This window comes from Asterias rubens, chromosome 4, assembly GCF_902459465.1.
Source record: "Asterias rubens chromosome 4, eAstRub1.3, whole genome shotgun sequence".
In the NCBI taxonomy this organism is placed as follows: domain Eukaryota; kingdom Metazoa; phylum Echinodermata; class Asteroidea; order Forcipulatida; family Asteriidae; genus Asterias; species Asterias rubens.
This window is the reverse complement of record NC_047065.1, coordinates 20764424-20785617: the sequence shown is the minus strand read 5'-3', so window position 1 is coordinate 20785617 and position 21194 is coordinate 20764424. Positions and strand designations below refer to the sequence as shown.

At 39.1% G+C, this 21194-nt stretch overlaps 1 protein-coding gene across 1 annotated transcript; it reads right to left on the bottom strand.

Moving 5' to 3' along the window:
* Positions 1-8982: 8982 nt before the first annotated feature.
* Positions 8983-21100, bottom strand: LOC117289726 (enoyl-CoA delta isomerase 2, mitochondrial-like). Its single transcript, XM_033770983.1, has 10 exons — positions 21000-21100; positions 18615-18783; positions 18235-18333; positions 17270-17464; positions 15779-15851; positions 15002-15104; positions 14061-14181; positions 12658-12747; positions 10684-10827; positions 8983-9255 (listed from the first exon to the last, which is right to left on the bottom strand). Exons 1-10 carry the CDS (start codon positions 21035-21037, stop codon positions 9100-9102), a joined length of 1188 nt encoding a protein of 395 aa, XP_033626874.1. The 5' UTR covers positions 21038-21100; the 3' UTR covers positions 8983-9099.
* Positions 21101-21194: the final 94 nt, after the last annotated feature.

Below are 21194 nucleotides of genomic sequence, written 5' to 3'. Positions count from 1 at the left end.
CAACATATGCATAAAATAACAAACCTGTGAAAATTTGCGCTCGATTGGTCGTCGGAGTTGCGAGATAACTATGAAAGAAAAAACACCCCTGTCACACGAAGTTGTGTGCTTTCAGAGGCTTCATTTCGAGACCTAAAATTCTAAACTTGAGGTCTCGAAATCAAATTCGTGGAAAATTACTTCTTTCTCGAAAGCTACGTCACTTCAGAGGGAGCCGTTTCTCACAATGTTTTATACCATCAACCTCTCCCCATTACTCGTTATCAAGTGAGGTTTTATGCTGATAATTATTTCGAGTAATTACCAATAGTGTTTACTGCCTTTAACTATCAACAGCTGTAGCGCTTCTTTTAACAGGGAGATTTAGCTGCACGTACGCCAGCAAAAACGTGAACGTGAACTTCAGAAAAGTGTGTCATTTCTAAAGGGGACGTAACAACTTTGGGCTTATTTCATGCTCACGTAGGGCGTCTGCACATACGTACCTGATGTGAAAAATTGTTACTTCACGTTTGCTTAAAACGTGAGTTTTGCATTATTTTTTGACGTTCACGTCCACGTTTTGCTCACGTAACGTGCATCTAAACCTCCCTAATATACCAAGTAAGATTGTTTGTTTATAACGTAGAATTTACCAAAGCTTACAATTCACAAGGGAGGTGTACGTTTGGTTACCACTCCACAATTACAGGCAATAAAGTTCTTTAGTTGGCAATAAAACCTTGGTCGGCTCTGTGACTAAACGGTCAAAATAAAGTGTGTATAGTGGGCATTTTGCTAAGTTGGTAAATTATTTATTGAAGGACAACTATAGCTAATCAAGCTTACCTTGAGGATTAGATGAAGCATGGGTTGAGTCAAACTGAGTGTCACATCCCATCTAACATTAAAAAATAATAAATAAAAAAAGTATAGTTTTAATTAACATTGTAGACCTTTTGCCGCCGTTAAGAACCCTTCCCCTCCCCCTTTTGTTTTAAGAGCGAAATCGACCCAGAATATTAACATTTCGCATTATCACTTGGTTGGTTGGTTAAAACCTTTCGCAATGTCACGTTGAAGTCAGGTATGGGTCCGTAAACGGCTTAATGAGGAAGGCTTTTCAAGGTCATCAAATGTCTCGGCTTAGGCCTATCTATGAAGTGAACATCAAACATCTATATGGATGTGCATGATTCTATCAATCGGTTCTATTATGGTTATATCATGGTTCTATCATGACTCTAGTATGGTTCTATCATGGTTTTATCATGGTTCTATCATGGTTCTAGCATGGTTCAAATCATGGTTCTATCATGGTTCTATATCATGGTTCTATTATGGTTATATTATGGTTTTATCTTGGATCTATCATGGTTCTATCATGGTTCTATCATGGTTCAAGTGGTTCTATCAAGGTTCTATTATGGTTCTATCATGGTTCTAGCATGGTTCAAATCATGGTTCTATCATGGTTCTAGCATGGTTCTATCATGGTTCTATTGTGGTTCTATCATGGTTCTAGCATGGTTCAAATCATATGCTTCTATCATGGCTCAATCATTGTTCTCATGGTTATATCATGGTTGTATCTTGGTTCTATCGTGGTTCTATCATGGTTCTATCATGGTTCTAGCATGGTTCAAATCATCGTTCTATCATGGTTTTAGCATGGTTCTCTCATGGTTCTAGCATGGTTCAAATCATGGTTCTATCATGGTTCTATATCATGGTTCTATTATGGTTATATTATGGTTTTATCTTGGATCTATCATGGTTCTATCATGGTTCTATCATGGTTCAAGTGGTTCAGATCATGGTTCTATCATGGTTCTAGCATGGTTCTATCATGGTTCTATTGTGGTTCTATCATGGTTCTAGCATGGTTCAAATCATATGCTTCTATCATGGCTCAATCATGGTTCTCATGGTTATATCATGGTTGTATCTTGGTTCTATCGTGGTTCTATCATGGTTCTATCATGGTTCTAGCATGGTTCAAATCATCGTTCTATCATGGTTTTAGCATGGTTCTATCATGGTTCTAGCATGGTTCAAATCATGGTTCTATCATGGTTCTATATCATGGTTCTATTATGGTTATATTATGGTTTTATCTTGGATCTATCATGGTTCTATCATGGTTCTATCATGGTTCAAGTGGTTCTATCAAGGTTCTATTGTGGTTCTATCATGGTTCTAGCATGGTTCAAATCATATATGCTTCTATCATGGGTCAATCATGGTTCTCATGGTTATATCATGGTTGTATCTTGGTTCTATCGTGGTTCTACCATAATTCTATCGTGGTTTAGCATGGTTCTATCATGGTACTACCATGGTTCTATCGTATGCTTCTATCATGATTTTACCATGGCTCAAAAAGGGTTCCCCTGGTTCCATGATCATGGTTGTATCTTGGTTTTATCGTGGTTCTATCATAGTTCTGACGTGGTTCTAGCATGATTCTTTCATGGTTTTATCGTGGTTCTATAATGATTTAGTATGGTTCTATCATGGTTCTATCATGGTTCTATAATGTTATGTCATGGTTTTACCATGGTTCAAGTGGTAGTATACACAAGGATGAACGGAAGCGTATTGCCACCAAATGAGTTAAAAAATAAACTTATTAGTGTACGTATCGCTTATAGTGTACGTACTCGATTACTTATTTTTGAATATATCGTGTACGTACACGGTTTGAACTTAGCGTGTACGTACACGACAAGATAGTAGAGGGTCTAGGTATCGAAAATTATCAAAACATATTGTTGACAAAACAAAAAATCACATCAATACCTCAGATGCCGTAAAGGTGTAGCGAGACCCCGGCTGCTCGACCAATCCCCCACCCGCACAAACATCAAAGTGTGAGGCACAGTTCAAGTCACATTCTTTATCTCTAGGCCGGTAATTTGCAGATCTACATCTGGGTGAATCCTTCAGACAGGCCTGGTAACACAGCTTGTGATTCTTGGTGGCATTTATGGTGGTGTAGTTCCGGCCAACCAAAGCATAGTCAATCACACCACACCATGGCGTGAGTTTCCCGTAAACCACAGGTATTTGCAACACCATGTAAATAATAAGATATACAGACATGACTCATGCCTTTTTAAAAAAGAAATTACTGTAAGTTTGACCAATTTGTGTATAGAGTAGTTTTAGGGTTAGGGTTAGAATTAATTTGTGCCTCCAATCCACAAGCTGACTCAAAACAGTAGTCAAGTTTAGCGTGTGAACGTGTACCCCCAGCCGCCTCAGAACTACGCCAAACGCTACCAATCTTCACGGTTTTCTGCGATGGTGAAAGGTGCCTTACACCAATCGTAAGCGTGGTTGTCAATAGTGATGTTAATTAGTATTCAGGCAATCTGCTCCTTTCATGGTTTTCTGTGGTTAAAGGCACTGGACGAGTTTGGTAATAGTCCAAGACCAGTATTCTCACTTGGTGTGTCCCAACATAAGCATAACAATAACAAATTTGGGCTCAATATTGGTCATCGAAGTTGCAAGAAAATAATGAAAAGAAAAAAACACCATTTGCGCTTACTTTGTGTGCTTTTGGATGCATAAGAAAATACTTCATCCGAAACGAGTGAGAAATTACCTCTGTCTCAAAAACTAAGTTATTACTTCAGAGGGAACCGCCTCCTGTGCCAACCACGCGCCCCTTCGTTACGGCACGAGATAGGATTAATCCTAGAGCGTTTTGTGAAATCGGCTGCTGGTCTATTTTTAGGGATCTGATCAAACTAGGGCGCTAGCTAGACCAGAATCCCCTCACTCAACACCTGCAACACACGTACCGAGTATTTGCGATAAGGTCTATAAAGCTAGTGTAGATGCTCCTGTTTCTGGTCACTTGTCTCCAAGGATAAACCTTTGGGTAATATTAAAATGTTTTCTTTTAAAAAGAAACCCTCAACATACATTTTTTGCAATTTAAAACTATAAAAACTAACTTGTGTCTAAAAAGAAGGCTAGATCAGCAGCATGCAATAAATACAAATAAATGATGCATTAAATGTGAACAATAAATATACACTGTAAAATACACTGACTTGAATTGAATGTTGGTTACATAATAATATAGAGCACACATTTGCAACGGAAGCAGCAGGCAATTTAACTTTGGCAAGGTGTTTCCTATCCCTTGCCCTAGCATTGGCCAGTATTTTTTACAAAGAATATTATAATAGCAGGCATTATTTTGGAAGGCCACTTTTTTTTCTTTCTTTTTTTTTTACTTTGGTTGACCTTGCTTATTTTAATTTATTAATAACACACTAGCAGATAACGATAAATAAATAATGTGAGAGGTCTGGCACACGTTTGCTAATTACTCAAAATCTATAATTAGCATAAAACCTTACTTGGTACGAGCAATGGAGAGCTGTTGATAGCATAAAAACATTGTGAGAAACGACTTCCTCTGAAGTAACGTAGTTTTTGAGAAAGATGTAATTTCTCACCAAAATGATGACAATATCATGCAGCATTATATTGTCATCATTGTGAGGTCAATCCAATACTCATTAAAAAATGAGCTCTTCCATGGGAGTTAAAAATTTGACTCCTAAAATGGCCGACCGTCTTAGTCGACCAGGAAAAAGGAAAACCACGCAGATTCAAGTGATACTTTTGTGGATCACCATTGAATGGTTTATCGACGGCGAATTCTCTCCTTCGCAACAAACGCTGAAATTAGAAAGCACCTTCTAAATTGACCGTTCTTCGTAAGTAGGTGGGGAATAACCTGGGCTGTTTGATCGATTGTCAAATATTTCCATTCGTAAGCACATTCGCTATAGCACATTCGCCACAGTGTGAGAGCAATAAGGGACCATAGAAGAGTCTTCTATATTTTGTTTGTGCTAATAAGGGATTGTTTTTTTTAACTCGACAAAGTATTTTTAGCAATAGGATAAATTTTCAATCAATGAAATTATCATGAAGTTCCAACTTGAGCTTGAATTAATATGTTTGTTTTGTTTGTTTGTGTTTTTGCTGGCGAATATTTTTTTTTTTTTTAAACATACATTATTTTATGTGACGGTATTTATATCCAGCAAACATATCATATCAAATGGTTGCACATAGAAGCCACCAGATGGCAAGGTTAAGAAGTTATTTAGGACAGGGACAATTATTTATAAACCTTGAGTCGTTTTTAACGACTCTTTTAGTTGTGATTTTTTTAGAACAATAAAGATTTCGTTGACATTGCCTGAAACCGAAACCTCGCGCATCAAACTAAATCAATAAAGTCATCAACACGTTTTGCAATCTTACGGTAGACACAATCTACAGATGCCACTGAGGGTTCAACCACTGAAGTATAGACTGGTCCCCAACGTGCTTTTTAGAACCAGTGATTTCATTGGATACAGTGATGCCACCGATTAAACGTGCAGTGACGTAAGCCTGTGTTTTGATTGGTCCGAGATGATGTTGGTGAAGCAGACAAACATAATCTTGGACCAATCAAACACATTATATGGAAGGCTTACTTTCGGCTGTCTGCATTACGCGTCCACGTGTGTATTATGCACACTGCAGTTCCCGCATGTAACTAATATAGGGTGTGTTCGATTAGCTTCTCTGTGTCGACCCTAGCCCTGCCATGCTTATTCGGGTGAGCCCTTGCTAAGAGCTTACCGAACGATCATTCATCCTCTCGTGGTGACTTCATGCACATAGGGCCAACCCCAAGTGATCCGCTCCACAAGCAGGGCACTTGGGGCTTACCCGGGTGATCCCCTGGAATGACGTCAAAGCTATTCGAACGTGGCGGGGGCAGACCGGGTCGACACACGGGAGCTACTCGGGTGAGCCTCTGACAAGAGCTAATCAAACGATCACTCACCCCCTCTCGTGGTGACGACATGCACCTGGGCCAGCCCCAATAGACCCGCTCCACAAACAGGGCATATTCGAACGTGGTCGACCCAGGGAAGCTACTCGGGTGAGCCCCTGACAAGAGCTAATCGAACGATCAATCACCCCCTCTCGTGGTAACGACATGTACTTGGGGCCAGCCCCAAGTGATCCGTTCCTCAAGCAGGGCAATTTGGGCTTACCCGGGTGATCCCCTGGAATGACGTCAAAGCTATTCGAACGTGGTGGGGCAGACCGGGGTCGACCCAGGAGGCTACCCGGGTGTGAGCCCCCGACAAGAGCTAATCGAACGATCACTCATCCTCTCGTGGTGACGTCACGCACCTAGGGCCAGCCCCAAGTGATTCGTTCCACAAGCAGGGCACTTGGGCTTACCTTGGTGATCCCCTGGAATGACGTCAAAGCTATTCAAACGTGACGGGGGCAGATCGGGGTTGACCCGGGGAAGCTAATTGAACGCACCCATTGGTATGTAGTGTTCGACTGTGTGTGATATGAACTCAGGTGATGTGATTATTAGACGGGACCTATAGGCTGGAGACCTCTCTCGCTTTATTCACGAGCCTCGAAGTGTGACGTCAGATGTCCGGACTACAATTTGAAGCAGCTCATCAGCAACACGTTTTGTTTATACTAGCACTGTCTGTACATTTCTCCGCCCTTGACGCAGCTGGTCCCACTGATGTTCCATGGGATTCCGGTCTGGACTGTTAGCGGGCCAATCCATCCGGTGCACCCCAACATTGTTCAGGTAGTCAGTCACCAGTCGGGCTCGATGAGGGCGAGCGTTGTCATCTTGAAAGATGGCATTTGGTCCAAGGACTGCAATCGGCTGTAGAATATCGTCTTACAAAGACCCATCAATAAAGGTGTTTTTCATGAGGTGAGGGTTAATTGTGACTGGTGAGCTCACTTGTGCAAATCTTTGAGTAAACCGCATTAATGGTTCTGAAAAGCTTGATCAGTTTGATTATTGATCATTACCTATTGACCATTCAGCACAAATAATGGTAATTTTGGCACATTTGATTTGTGACTTTGCCTCACTGTTTTTCGTGTAGCCAAGTTCAGCAACATGTAATCATTGCAAATGTGGTATCATTTTAAAGAGGAACAGCTCAGCTTTGTATTGATATATACCATATACAAAGAGAGTATTAAATAATAACAAATATACTGGATTGAAAAAAGTTTCCTTACTTTTTGTGAGCAGTTTATGTACACTATCCCTTTTCTGGGCTCTTTTTAAATTTGTCTATATAGAATATTTTGAAGGGTCTGCAAACCTCTGTTTTCTCACTATTTAGGGGGGGGGGGCACCCTTAGACAAATTCTTGTTCAGTATGTAGTGATGCTTGACGGTGCTATTCTCTCGCTGGTTATTTGGTGGGCCAAAATCTTTTCAAATGCACTATTTCTTTTACAATATCTATGTTTATACCCGTCAACAGAGGGCACTGTTTACATTGGTGATAATAGCTTCTCCATTAAATAGTTTCAATGGCATGCGCGTCCCTACAGAAGGCGTCAACCAAATGGGTCTAAGAATGAATGGATCTTTAAACAGTGTGTAAAATTGTTACATAAAGAAGCAACTGACTTGAGAACATCTGCATGAAACTTGAGTTTTTAAAAAGTATGTTGTATTAAAATCCACCTAGATGACTTACTAATTTCATTTAGCAAGGACGCAAGGACAGAGTAATGTTGGCCTTATCAAAATATGCTCCCTAAAAAATAACAAGGGTTTTAGATTCTTTGTTTGTCTGATTGAATTCGAGTGAAATTAAGACATTCCAACAAATGAGGCATCAAATGAACACAGTATGCAATACATTTATTATATTTTTTACTTTAATAACAGTAAATAGAAATTTATTATTCATGTCAACCGAACCACAATTAAATAATTCATTTGAGCAAATTTAAAATAACGTTTCTCATTCCAAGTTTCATGACCTCAGTCAAGCTCCTTTAAAGGTAACATTACACTCCAAGTTTCCTGGGGGAAAAAAAACAATTGACTAGAGAAGAACTTGAATCCTGCTCTAGTCAATTATTTTTTAAATTTAACCCAGTCATTTGACTGTAATGGTGAAAGACTTCTCTTGAAATATTATTCCATGAAAAGCCTTACTTTTTGACAAAAACTTTAAAACAATTAAAACTTTAAAACAGTTGTCAATTCTCGATGTATCAAGAATTATGGATTTATTTTAAAGACATATAATGACGTTTTCCCCTTATTTTCTCCCGACTCCGATAACCGATGTTTTCACAGGTATACTATTTAATATATAAGTTGTGATACACAAAGTGTGGGCCTTTGGACAATACAGTTTACCGAGTGTCCAATGGCTTTAATGTTATTGTCTTCGTGCCATTACATGTATGTATGGCCATCGGAGAAAGCTCAACTAGCTAGACACAAGAGTTGTAAAGTTTTCAAACTCACAAGTCTTGTAAGTGGTATGTAGTGGATTTCAATGATTTTACATGGACAACAACAGGGCCCAATTTCATAGAGCCGCTAAGCACGAAAATTTGCTTAGCATAAAATTTCTTCCTCTGTAAAAACAGGATTACCAACCAAATTTCCATTTTGTTGCATTTCCTAGTTACTGTAATCAGCTGTTGTATGGTTATCTTGAAAATCACGTAGAAATTTGGTTGGGAAATCCTGTTTTTATCAAGGCAAACATTTCATGCTAAGCAAAATTTTATGCTTAGCAGCTCTATGAAATTGGACCCAGGTCTGTCCAGTGACTTAAAGCCATTATACACGTTCGGTAAACAGCATTGTCCAAGTCCCACACTTCGTATATCACAACTTGTATATAAAATAACAAACCTGTGAAAATTTAGGCTCAATCGGTCATCGGAGTCAGGAGAAAATAACGGGAAAACCCACTAGTGTTTCCGCACGTTTCGCCGCGTCATGACATGTGTTTCAAATAAATCCGTAATTCTTGCTATCGAGAATTGATATTGTTTTAATGTTTCCTCAAAAAGTAAAGCATTTCATGGAATATTACTGCAAGAGAAGTCTTTCACTATTACCTTCTGTAAACCCTGTAAATTATTTGGAAATTTTTTTACTTTTTTTTTTTCTGTACCGAAAGTGTAATAATGGCTCGTTGGGTCGTTAAAGCCAAAACGAAGTAAATATTTTTTACACTGACAAACAATATTTACAGTGCCTTGAATGGTGGGTGGTTAAAGCTTTGATTTACTAGAGAAGTAATTCAGAATGGCTTCTAGGCACTCGTCCGATGTCCACCTTTCGGTTAAGACTTCACACTCTTCCTTGTTGACTTGGTGGAGCTTCTCTCGTTCAATGCTGCGAACAAGTGTCTTGGAAATTCGCAACGACTGCAAGAAGTGAAACAAAAAGCAAAGGGAAAGTACTGAGTATACAGTGCTAACACACATCGGTGTATGTGTAAAACCAAAATTAAGATTCTTTATCCCAAATGCAAATTTTTCATCAATTAAATCGGTGCGGTACTCCCTGCTAAAATAAAGGATTTGAACTGCCTCTAGCTACCAGGCAATCTCGGTGGTCTAGTTGGTAAGACACTGCTCTAGAATTGCAAAGGTCTTGTGTTCAAGTCCGACCCGAGTCAAATGCCTGTCACTTATTGCTTTTACAGAGCTCAGCAAAGTACAACACGCAGTACAATACAGTGCCAACACACATCGGGGTACGTGGATATTGGTAAAACCAAAGTTAATAAAAAGCAATGTAGTTAAATATGATGGATAATAACACGTGGCTACAAACGAAACCACTTATACCGATTTCGGACTGGTCCTCTGGGAGTTTTAACTAAGGGAATCAATAAGTGGTGAAGAGGTTTTCAACTAGTGGTTTAAACCAAACAAGGTCTGGTTCTTGATAATTTTACCGAGACGAAGTCGAGGTAAATTATCAAGAACCAGGCCTCGGCGGGTTTAAACAACTAGTTGAAAACCGATTCAACACACTTTGATTCCCATTCATAAATACCTTTTTGGTCAAAAAACATCAACACTTATGGTCAAAAAGTAAAATAAATGCAAACAATTATAATTTGTCAATGATTCATTTCAACACAACACCCCTCCAGCTATGAAATGGTAAGGCCCAGTCAAGGCCTGTGATGCTGTGCGCGTCACGCGTATAGCGTGATGTGGCACAACTGTCTCGACCGTTGCTCTCGTTCAATAGGAATGAAGAAACTGTCTTATAAGCACAGGTGCAAACTCACGTGTCACGCCCATGTTTCAACACTTTTTACTGGTCATAAACAAAGGTTAACACACCCATGATGTGACACGCTCTCCACCAATAGGAATAGCGAAACTGTCTGAGGTATTTATGAATGGTATTTAAATGATTAGGGGTTAAACATAAAACACAGTGGACACTATTGGTAATTGTCAAAGACCAGTCTTCTCTCTTGGTGTAGCTCAACATGTGCATAAAATTACAAACCTGTGAAAATTTGAGCTCAATCGGTGGTCGAAGTTGCGAGATATTAATGAAAGAAAAAACACCCTTGTCGCACCGTGCTTTCAGATGGTTGAACGCGAGACCTCAAATTCTAAATCTGAGGTTTCGAAATCAAATTCGTGGAAAATTACCTCTTTCTCAAAAACTACGTCACTTCAGAGGGAGGAGCTGTTTCTCACACTGTTTCATACTATCAACCTCTTCCCATTACTCGTAATCAAGAAAGGTTTATGATAATAATTAGTTTGAGTAATTACCAATAGTGTCCACTGCCTTTAAACAAAGAAATAGTGAATGTTACACACCTGTCTTGGTAGCTGTGCATATTGGTCCAACTTCTTCTGAAGATCTTCTTGGAAAGAAGCGTCTGGGAAGATTTCTGTCACCAGACCCCGGTCAAAAGCTTCTTGAGCCGTCAGCTTGCGTCCAAACAAAAGAACCTCGTTGGCCTACATAACAGAAATGAGATTACCTTACAGATATGAGATAACATGAGATTTGACGTATGTGCAAAATCCTGAAAGATGGCTTGCATGTCTTGGGGGCTTTGTATTTACAATAATAGTATCAATATTGGAATCTTATTACACAGCACATGTATACCCAAAAACGGTGCTCGAGGCACTTGCAAAAAGAGAGAATTTTTAAGGAGACTTTTACGGCAGGTTTCAAAGTTTTTTTTAAAGGCAGTGCATAATTGGTAATTACTCAAAATAATTATTGCCATAAAACTTTTCTTGGTGACGAGTAATGGGGAGAGGTCGATGGTATAAAACATTGTGTGAAACAGCTCCCTCTAAAGTGCCATAGATTTTGAGAAAGAAATAATTTTACACAAATTTGACTTCAAGACCTCAGATTTAGAACTTGAGGTCTCGAAATCAACCATCTAAACGCACACAACTTCGTGTGACAAGGGTTATTTTTCTTTCACTCATATCTTGCAACTTGGACGACCAATTGAGCTCAAATTTTCACAGGTTTGTTATTATATGCATATGTTTAGATACATCAAGTGAGAAGACTGGTCTTTGACAATTATCAATAGTGTCCACTGCCTTTAATGAATTTTGGGACCGTTTTATGTAGCACATTTTAACAGGCATGGTACATGTACTAGGTCCAAGAAAAAAAGTAGGAACATTTCATTGCGTACAATAACGGCTGACTAACATGTACACATGGTTGAAAGCTTTAGAAAACAGATTAATTAATGAACAATTTTCTCATTTTCCCAGTGCACTCAGCAACGACTACCAGAAACACGAGGGCAACTCCCTTCTCTTAGCCATGAGTGTGGGCGCATGACACAACATACATGACCAATGGCTCTACATCCTGTCCCCTGGAACAGAAATCTAGAGGATTGCTTACAGAACATGGACTATGGGGCAGCATGCTTCTGAGCAACAGTAGTTTGGTTTAAGTAGGACTTGAAACTTTGCATGGTGGAAATACGATATAGAAAGGTTTGTGGTAACACCATGTAATGACTATCTAGTCATTACATAGTGTTACCGCAAACCTTTCTATAGTTTGGCTTACTTTTGTTACCCCTGACCCGCATGATTTGTCATTGTTTTCTATCCCTTCTGGCTGTCGTTCCCATTTGGTTTTGTTTTCCTCCTGCATGCTCTGCCCTCAGCCACCCCCTTATTGTGTTTATTTTTTGCTTTTGTATTCTTTTTCAAGGAATTTCTTTAAGTTAATTTTATTTTATTTAACCTTATTTATTCTTTTATTTAATTCTGTATTTATTTTCCTTATTTCTTGCTTTTTTTAAATTGTTTTTCTGTTAATGTTCTGTCTTGTGCTTTTGTAACTTGATTGTTGTAACTTGTATTGGTCGAATAAATAATAATAATAATAATGTCTTTCTTCCCTCTCAATGAAATCAAAAGACTATAAGGCTATGGCAGGGGGATCAATGAAAAATCCTTAAACCAGAAAATAAAATTCTGAGGAATGACATGCAACAAGTAAGGATGGTCCCGAGTAGGATGATTTAAAGAAACAATCAATTCCCATGCATTCTATTGATAAATAGGTAAGACTTGAAAGTTTAAAAATAATGCATTAAGATGTAATAAAATTAATAAGAATCATACCTGTAAATTGGATGAACAGAGATGTTGATGATAGTTCAGCCAATTTAAGAATGACGCTTACGGCGGGAAATACAAATGAGAACATAGGGGGCGCTAGGCAAAGCAGGAATTAACCAAAATTAAAAGGAAGTGTTATTTTATGAACACCTGGCCGTGACATATATTTTGTACCTTGGCTTGTCCCATTATCTTGGGAAAGATATAGGAGGAGCACCCCTCTGGTGACTGGCCTAAAGATGCAAATGGCGTATGGAATGTTGCCTGTAAGACAAAAGAAAAACAAATAAAAAATCAAAGCATTTTAACCAAGTGTTGGGATTTTTTCATGATAAAAAATACAGGACAAAAGAAAAACAAATAAACAATCAAAGCATTTTAACCAAGTATCGGGATTTTTTCATGATCAAAAATACAGGACAAGAATATTGACATCAAATAATAATAATAATAGTGTGGGAGGCTTATCATCCTTATTTGCAGGAGGTTGAACAATAAATAATAATAAAAGCTAGTTTTTATATTATAAAGCCCATTTAAGAATAGCAATATCTATGAGATGTATATTTGGTTTGCGGTAACACCATGTGTGTATCTACTTGCCAGGTAGAGTTGTTCTTAGAGAACTGTCTTGCTTCATTCTACTGCCGCGGAGTAGATAATCGGAGGTTCGGGAGACTTCTCAGATATGAAAAGAACTGTCCTGCTTTTTTAACTATTACCAGGGCGGATGGTATAGAAAAAAGACTGGACTACTACTTTAGCTTATAGGATTGTAATTAACTGTACTGCCGCGGAGTCAGTTCTGATCTGAATTGGTCTCAACATTTCTAGTCATCGTCAGGAGACCCTATCAATGCGCTTTACATTAGTGACCTGGTCACTGCGCTTTACATTAGTGACCTGGTCACTGCGCTTTACATTAGTGACCTGGTCACTGCGCTTTACATTAGTGACCTGGTCACTGCGCTTTACATTAGTGACCTGGTCACTGCGCTTTACATTAGTGACCTGGTCACTGCGCTTTACATTAGTGACCTGGTCACTGCGCTTTACATTAGTGACCTGGTCACTGCGCTTTACATTAGTGACCTGGTCACTGCGCTTTACATTAGTGACCTGGTCACTGCGCTTTACATTAGTGACCTGGTCACTGCGCTTTACATTAGTGACCTGGTCACTGCGCTTTACATTAGTGACCTGGTCATTGCGCTTTACATTAGTGACCTGGTCACTGTGCTTTACATTAGTGACCTGGTAACTGCGCTTTACATTAGTGACCTGGTCATTGGGCCTGTAATCTTTCTCAGCTCCGTGGGGAGTATCAGCCCGAGCTGCCGAGGTGCTCCAGTGGCTTCCATGCACAATATCAACAGGAACCCATTTATACCCCTGGGTGGAGAGAAGCAGTTATAGTAAAGCATCTTGCTCAAGGACCGGGATTCAAACCAACACCGAGGTGACTAAACCACTAGAACTTTAATTTGATGCTCCTAACAACTTGACCATGGCACCCTACGGTTAGACTTTGTTTGGAAGAGCGTCTCCTGCCATTTCTCCATCATTTAAATCCTTACCCTGTCTGAAGCGAAGACGATGTCACATAACCCAAGGGTTGTTACTGGTATGCCTACTGCGGGTCCGTTAACAGCAGCTAGGAGTGGTTTGGGGAAGTCAATAAAGGCAGCTACAAACCTTCTGCAAAGCAAAACAGGAAATGTATTCCTTATTTTCAAAAGGTGGAGTTACATTGTTAGGAAAGTGGCTCAGTGCTCACAAGAAAAAGATAAAAGTAAAGCAGGTCATTTTAATGGCACTGGACAGTATTGGTAAACACTCAAAATATTTTTAGCATACAAACTACTTGGTAACGAGCAATGGAGAGCTGTCGGTAGCATAAAAACATTGTGAGAAATGACTCCCTCTTAAAGGGACGGTACACGTTTGGTAATTGCCAAAGACCAGTCTTCTCACTTGGTGTATACCATCATAACCATAAAATAACAAGCCTGTGAAAATTTGGGCTCAATTAGTCATCGAAGTTGCGAGGAAATGATGAAAGAAAAAACACCCTTGTTGGACGAATTTGTGTGCTTTCAGCTAAGAATATAAGACTTCTAGCTAGAAGTCTTTTGTTATTTTAGTGAGAAATTACCTCTTTCCTAAAAACTAAGTTACTTCAGAGGGAGTCATTTCCCACAATGTTTTATACCATCAACAGCTTTCCAATGCTCCTTACCAAGTCAGTTTTTAAGTTAATATTTATTTTGAGTAACTACCAAACGTGTACCTTCCCTTTAAGTAACGCAGTTTTTGAGAAAGTGGTAATTTCTCACTGAAATATTAAAAGACTTCAGGCCTGTAGCAATAGGGTACATCAAGTGAGATTACTGGTCTTTGACAATTAACAAACGAGAGTCTTCCATGTCACAGGCTCACATCATCACCCCCCCCCCCCCCCCCCCCCCCCGACCGACCTCTCTGCAACCCCCCACCCTACCTCTAAAATCAAACTTACTCTAGAAGCACTGCTCCCTCCTTTGCTGCCTGCACCTTTGTTTCTGGAGTGACGGTCATGAAATTATTGAGGTCATTACCGGCAGAGTAGAAGTCTCCAGCACCTACCAATTATTAAAGAAATAATCCACTGTTTATATCTCATATCTGAATGAATAACTAGTCATGTGAATGTGGAAATAAATGTTTTTTGATTGATTGATTGATTGATTGATTGATTAGTTACAAAACCGTTGCTTCGACGGTTGAGTGTTCAGCAAAGTGTTATGCAAAAAAGACAATATGGGGTGTCATGGCCGAGTGGATAAGAGCACCGAACTCAAGCTCTGATGCTTCCCTCCACCCAGGGGTAAATGGGTACCTGTGAGGGCAGAGATGGTTCTTGTGATTGGTTCAGCCGAGTAGCGCATATAATTGTCACACAGGCAGTATACTCCCCAGGGATTTGAGATGGTTAAGGAAATGATTTAAGGCTCAGTGACCTAGGGTAATAATGTCGGAAGCGCTTTGAGATGCCCTGAGGTGTAAAACGCGCTATAAAAAACTGGTTATTATTATTATTATTATTAATATTCTGGACTTACAAATATCATACATTTACCATTGCTGTGAATGGTACCCCACCCTTTTTCTTGCTAAGCAAAGGCTAAGCAGAATTTTCTGCTAAACAGCTTCATGAAATTTTGCCCTGCTTTCGGGAAGCAGAGCCATGAAATTGGACCCTGGCCTTAAGTCCAATACCCTTGACTGACTAGCAAGACACAGTTTGAAGGCTTACCAGTGAGAACAGCTAGTACAACATTAGCATCTGCTCCTGCTGATTCCAAAGCTTTTATGATTTCTTCATACGTCTGAAACAGTTTGTAAAGAATCGTTTTTAGTTTAATTCAAGCAAATTACAGCATTGTTAACTTCATACGTATTGCACAAAATCTTCATCATTTTACTGACCTACTTTTCATGACTTGCTTTCAAGGCAGTGGACACTAATTAATGGATAAAACATTACTACTTGGTAATGGGCAATGATAGTATAAAACATTCTGAGAAACGGCTACCTCTGAAGTAAAGTAGTTTTCGAGAAAGAAGTCATTTTCCAGAAATTTGATTTCGAGACGGTCGAGACCTCAGAATTAGAATTTAAGGTCTTGAAATAAAAGTCACAAAGTCGTGTGACAATGGTGTTTTTTTCTTACACTGTTATCTTGCAACTTCGACGACCAATTGAGCTCAAGTTTTCACAGGTTTGTTATTTTATGCACATGTTGAGACACACAAAGTGAGAAGACTGGTCTTTGACAATTACCAATAGTGTCCAGTGTCTTTAAGGTTGGGTCATTGATTGGTTTTGTCAATGATGCATACTACAGGCGCAAAAGAAAACTACAATAAAAGTCACTTGAAAATATTTTCACCTAACTACAGTGTCTTAGTACTGCGAAAAACAACAACAAATGTTCACAGTATTTTCATAGCAATTCATCCACCTTTAGTGAGGTGACAGCGGGTACCAATCGGATCCCTGGCCGCAGCATTCACAAGTGGACACAAACCATTTCTAGGTTCAAAAGTTTTAAGAGTGATAAAGTATCCAAAACATATTACTTTGAAGGGAATCCTGTCTCTTATACTGGCCACAACCTCAAGGGAACCTCCTGAAGTTGCTCCGTGCGTTCATAAACATCAACCGTAATTCAGCTTGGAAAATTTAGGCTGAGAAAAAGCCATTGGATGTAAAGTGCTTTACTTGGGTTTGTGTTGTTTAAAGCCATTGGACCCTTTCGGTACAGAAAAAAAAAAAAAGTTCACAGATTTACAAATAATTTACAGGGTTTACAGAAGGTAATGGTGAAAGACTTCTCTTGAAATATTAGTCCATGAAATGCTTTACTTTTTAAGAAAACGGTAAAACAATATAAATTCTCGTTAGCGAGAATTACGGATTTATTTTAAACACATGTCGTTACACGGCGAAAACGCGCGGAAACAAGAGTGGGTTTTCCCGTTATTTTCTCCCGACTCCGATGACCGATTGAGCCTAAATTTTCACAGGTTTGTTGTTTTATATAAAAGTTGTGACACACGAAGTGTGGGACTTGGACAATACTGTTTACCAAAAGTGTATAATGGCTTTAACTGGTACCGGTATTTCGTTAGCGCACAAATGATGAGAGAAAACTTGTTGATAATAATTTCCCCTTAAGTGTCGTTTGTGGGATGCATCCTCTGAATCGTTATCAATAAAATATCAATATAATGGACTACAGACCTCTCTGTTGATTGCATTCTTCTTCTTTGGTCTGTTCATCATGATTTTACACACGCCCTTCTCCACGGTAACGACAAGGTTTTCATACCCACTAGGCGTGGCATTTGACTGTTCAGCAGCAGCTGCTGCCGAGGCTTTGGAATCCTTAGCTACCAAATCGTTGACCATATCAACGTACTTCTGTTTTGCGTCATCCTGTGAGTCAATTGAAAGAAGTGAAGAGATTGTTAAGTTTTGTTGCTAACCCCCAACAAATAATTTAGTTCCATTTTGAATTGTCAACTACCAGGCTGCACTGAGCAAAAGTTACTGGACGTTTCTAACCTCCAGCAAATCAATAATTGGTCAGACAGTAGGAGGGTTGACTGTGTATTGTGTAGTATGCATTGACGGCATCATATCATAAAGTCAGTTGGTATAGTTTATATGTATTATTTAAAACCACAGTGGGCGATATTGAATGGTCAAACAGTAGAAGGGTTGACTGTGTATTGTGTAGTGGTATTTACCACATAATGAACATTTGTAGATTGGCATAGTTTATCAACTATTAAAAACTACATTGGATGAGATTGACTGGTCAGACAGTAGGAGGGTCGACTGTGTACTTTGTAGATGCATTCACCATAGACCTTTTCGCAAATACCATTGCGCAAGTGCAAACTGTTGAGTGTGGTGCATTGTGGGATAGCTATGGATCAAATTTTGATCATCAGCTAAACCACAATGCACCTGATTCCAAGGTTTATGCGCACGCCCGAGTCTGGCCCGAGTATTTGCGAAAAGGTCTATGAAGGTTTGCATAGTTTGCCCATCTCTCAAAACCACAGTGACTATGTCGAGTGGTCAAACAGTAGGGGGGTTGACTGTGTACTTTGATTGGGGATACTGCAAGCTGGCATAGTTTGCTATCATCAAGTCTTCAATCTGTATGTAACTTCTCAAAACGTCAAACCATACTTCACCTGAGTGATATTGCCTAACTCGTTCCATGCACTCCACTTGGCTTTGCCGACAAAGTCAAACGCGCCTGGCTTGGGGGCATTGCACTTTCCCACTGTACTCTGTGCAAAGCAAAACAATGAAAGAATCAATGATAATAACACATATAATAATGAATCATTCTTGCTAAACACAGAAAAATCTTACTAAGCAGAAACTGGGTACAAGCCAAAATTCCATAAAGTTAACATTGTTACACAAAATGTATCAGTTGCTACTAAAAAATCAGGATTTGCTACTTAAATTAGCATTCAGTGTGCCCTAAACATGTTCAGTCTAAATATTTTTGCTTTGCAAAATTGCTTGCCAAAACTGCTCCCTACACATTGCCGCCTTTTATTACCTGTTTAAAGAGTGCATACATCTTCAATTTGACCTCATTTCCGGGGTCCTCCGAGAGGGTGCCCACTCTGTCCTTAGCGGATGTAAAGTCTGCGTCAGACACGCCCATCACTGCTCCTCTATGAAGGCACTGTCTCGGCACCAGGGATATCCGATGTAGGCTCCCAAGTCTGATGATAAGAGAAAGCATTGAGAATGGTTCAGGACATTTCCATAAGAACTACAGTTCTGTATGCTTCTTTTTTGAAAGGGCAAGGGCACCAAGGCATTTTCTCCTTAGCAAAGGGTACCCTATCCCTATGAGGAAATTTCTACTGGAGCATTTCAAGGGCACCAAGGCAATGACCACTGTCATGATGATAAAAGAAAGCATTGAGAATGGTTCAGGACATTTCCATAGGTTCCGGCTAAGTAAATAAGGTATTCAGCTGAAACTTTTACAGGCGACTTAGGCCTCCATGTAACTTTTTATTAATGATAATTTGGCCTATAATTCAGCATTACATTGACAAAAACCAATCTGTTACCTTACCTTTTCTGCATTGATTTGTAATAACCATGAATACACAAGTGAGCTAACTATCAGTATACTGATACAATGACTACAGATATTGTAGACGTTTTTTGTTATCAGTCTTTCTGTAATTTTTGAACAATGATTTTGCCCTTTGCTCTCCATGGTATCAAATGTATACCTCATTTGATTTGAGGTAAATGCTAGACTTGTCCAAGGCTTTTTAAAGGCACACCCCTCATATTAAACCCTTTTCACATTCACCGGGGCTTCTCAGAGGGAATTGCGGACACCCTTGTCACATTATGATCGGTTTACCCTAGGTCTGCCCCCCCCCCCTCCGACAAATGGGCATACCCCAGGGAAAAGCCACCCCTGCTCCAAAGTAGGGGTAAGGGTTAACCCCAGGGTGTTCCTGAATCGTGCAACTAAAACACTTTGAGGCTCGTGAAACATCTACATACCAATCTTAAGAACCTGCTTCGATATAATAAACAACATAGTATCTAAGACTATTTACCTCAATGAGATATCCCTTTTTGTAAAAATGAGTAAAAAAGTAGTGGCCATACGGAAAGTTATCCGTGGGAATGACCAAGCAACATGATAGACCATCAAAACTAAAGCAATGCAATTGACTCAGAAATAGTTGCAAAGACCGATTGAATGCGACTAAGTCAGGCCATTTAATATTTATGAATTTTAGACTTTATTTCCCTTTAAAAATCTGAAAAATTACATTTATTTTACCCTGGTTTACGTAGTTAGTAGTACGATGTTAAAATCAGAACCTTCCAACCTCCCAACTGTCGGGAAGATGGAGCATTATGTAATGATTTAATCAACCATCCTTAAAACTAATTTATTACCTTTCTGCCAAGAAACTTGTGGATCCTGCTGAGTAAACCAACAAAAACGTAACGAGAGGTTCTCGTATTAACGTAAACTAGAACTAAGGTTTACCCTATGAAATGTACTGGGCTCAATTTCTTTGCTCTGCTTACTGCCGAATTCTGCTCTTACGATCCAATTCCCTGCTTATCTGCAAGCGCCGAATTTCTGCGCTAGCCTTAGAATGCCCATTAACGTGGAGTACGCAAGCGCAGAAGTCTAAAAGGATAACTTTCCGTATGGCGCCACCACCTTTTCACTCATTTTTACAAAAAGGGATATCTCATTGAGGTAAATTAGATACTATATTATTTCATATCGAATGAAAAAGTGGTGGCGCCATACGGAAACTTTTCCGTCTAAAATCGCCGCTACTCGTGAAATAGTGAATACGCTTGCCGTACATAAGCACACATAATTCCCTGCTTCCGTAAGCGCCGATTCTGTGCTTACTACGGTAAGAAGAGCCTTGATATTGGGCCCTGGTATACTTTTAATAAGAAATAACAGAATATGGGATTATAATTATTGTCAATGGAATCATAATTTAGGATGAAAAAAAAGCCAATTTAGTCGAGTGATCGAAAACCTCCGAAATTGAATAAATACTTTTCTTTTTGGATAAATTTATCTGCTGAATACCTGAATATTATAATCAATTTATTTTAGCGTGTAATAAAATTTGGCTCCTCGACCTGGAACAAAAAATTGTGCACTTCAAATCAAACTTCAATAAAGACAACTTTACTTTTTTTTTTTATAACGCCGGGCATCAATTCATATTCATATTTTTTGTTATAATGTTGATTTAATTGGAAGTTTTAATTATAATAAGATCAGATGATAACAATTAACATTGCAAATTAAACAACCAACCCGTACAAACTTGCTAAAATAAGAGCACGAAGGATTTTTGGAATGGATTTTATTATTAATATTAGTCAGAAAAATGATAGTTTATATTACACAAACCATACAAACCTAAGGATTTTCGGCATAAATCGACACACAGCCATCATTGAATTGATACCACGATAGGGTCTCAGTCAGTTCGTAATGCTTCTTGCAATGCAAGCTGAAGATTTTGCTCAGGACCGCCTTATGATGACGTCATATTTGGGTACCCATATTTATTTACATTCGTGTGTCATCGGTATACGTCTTGGTTTAATTGCA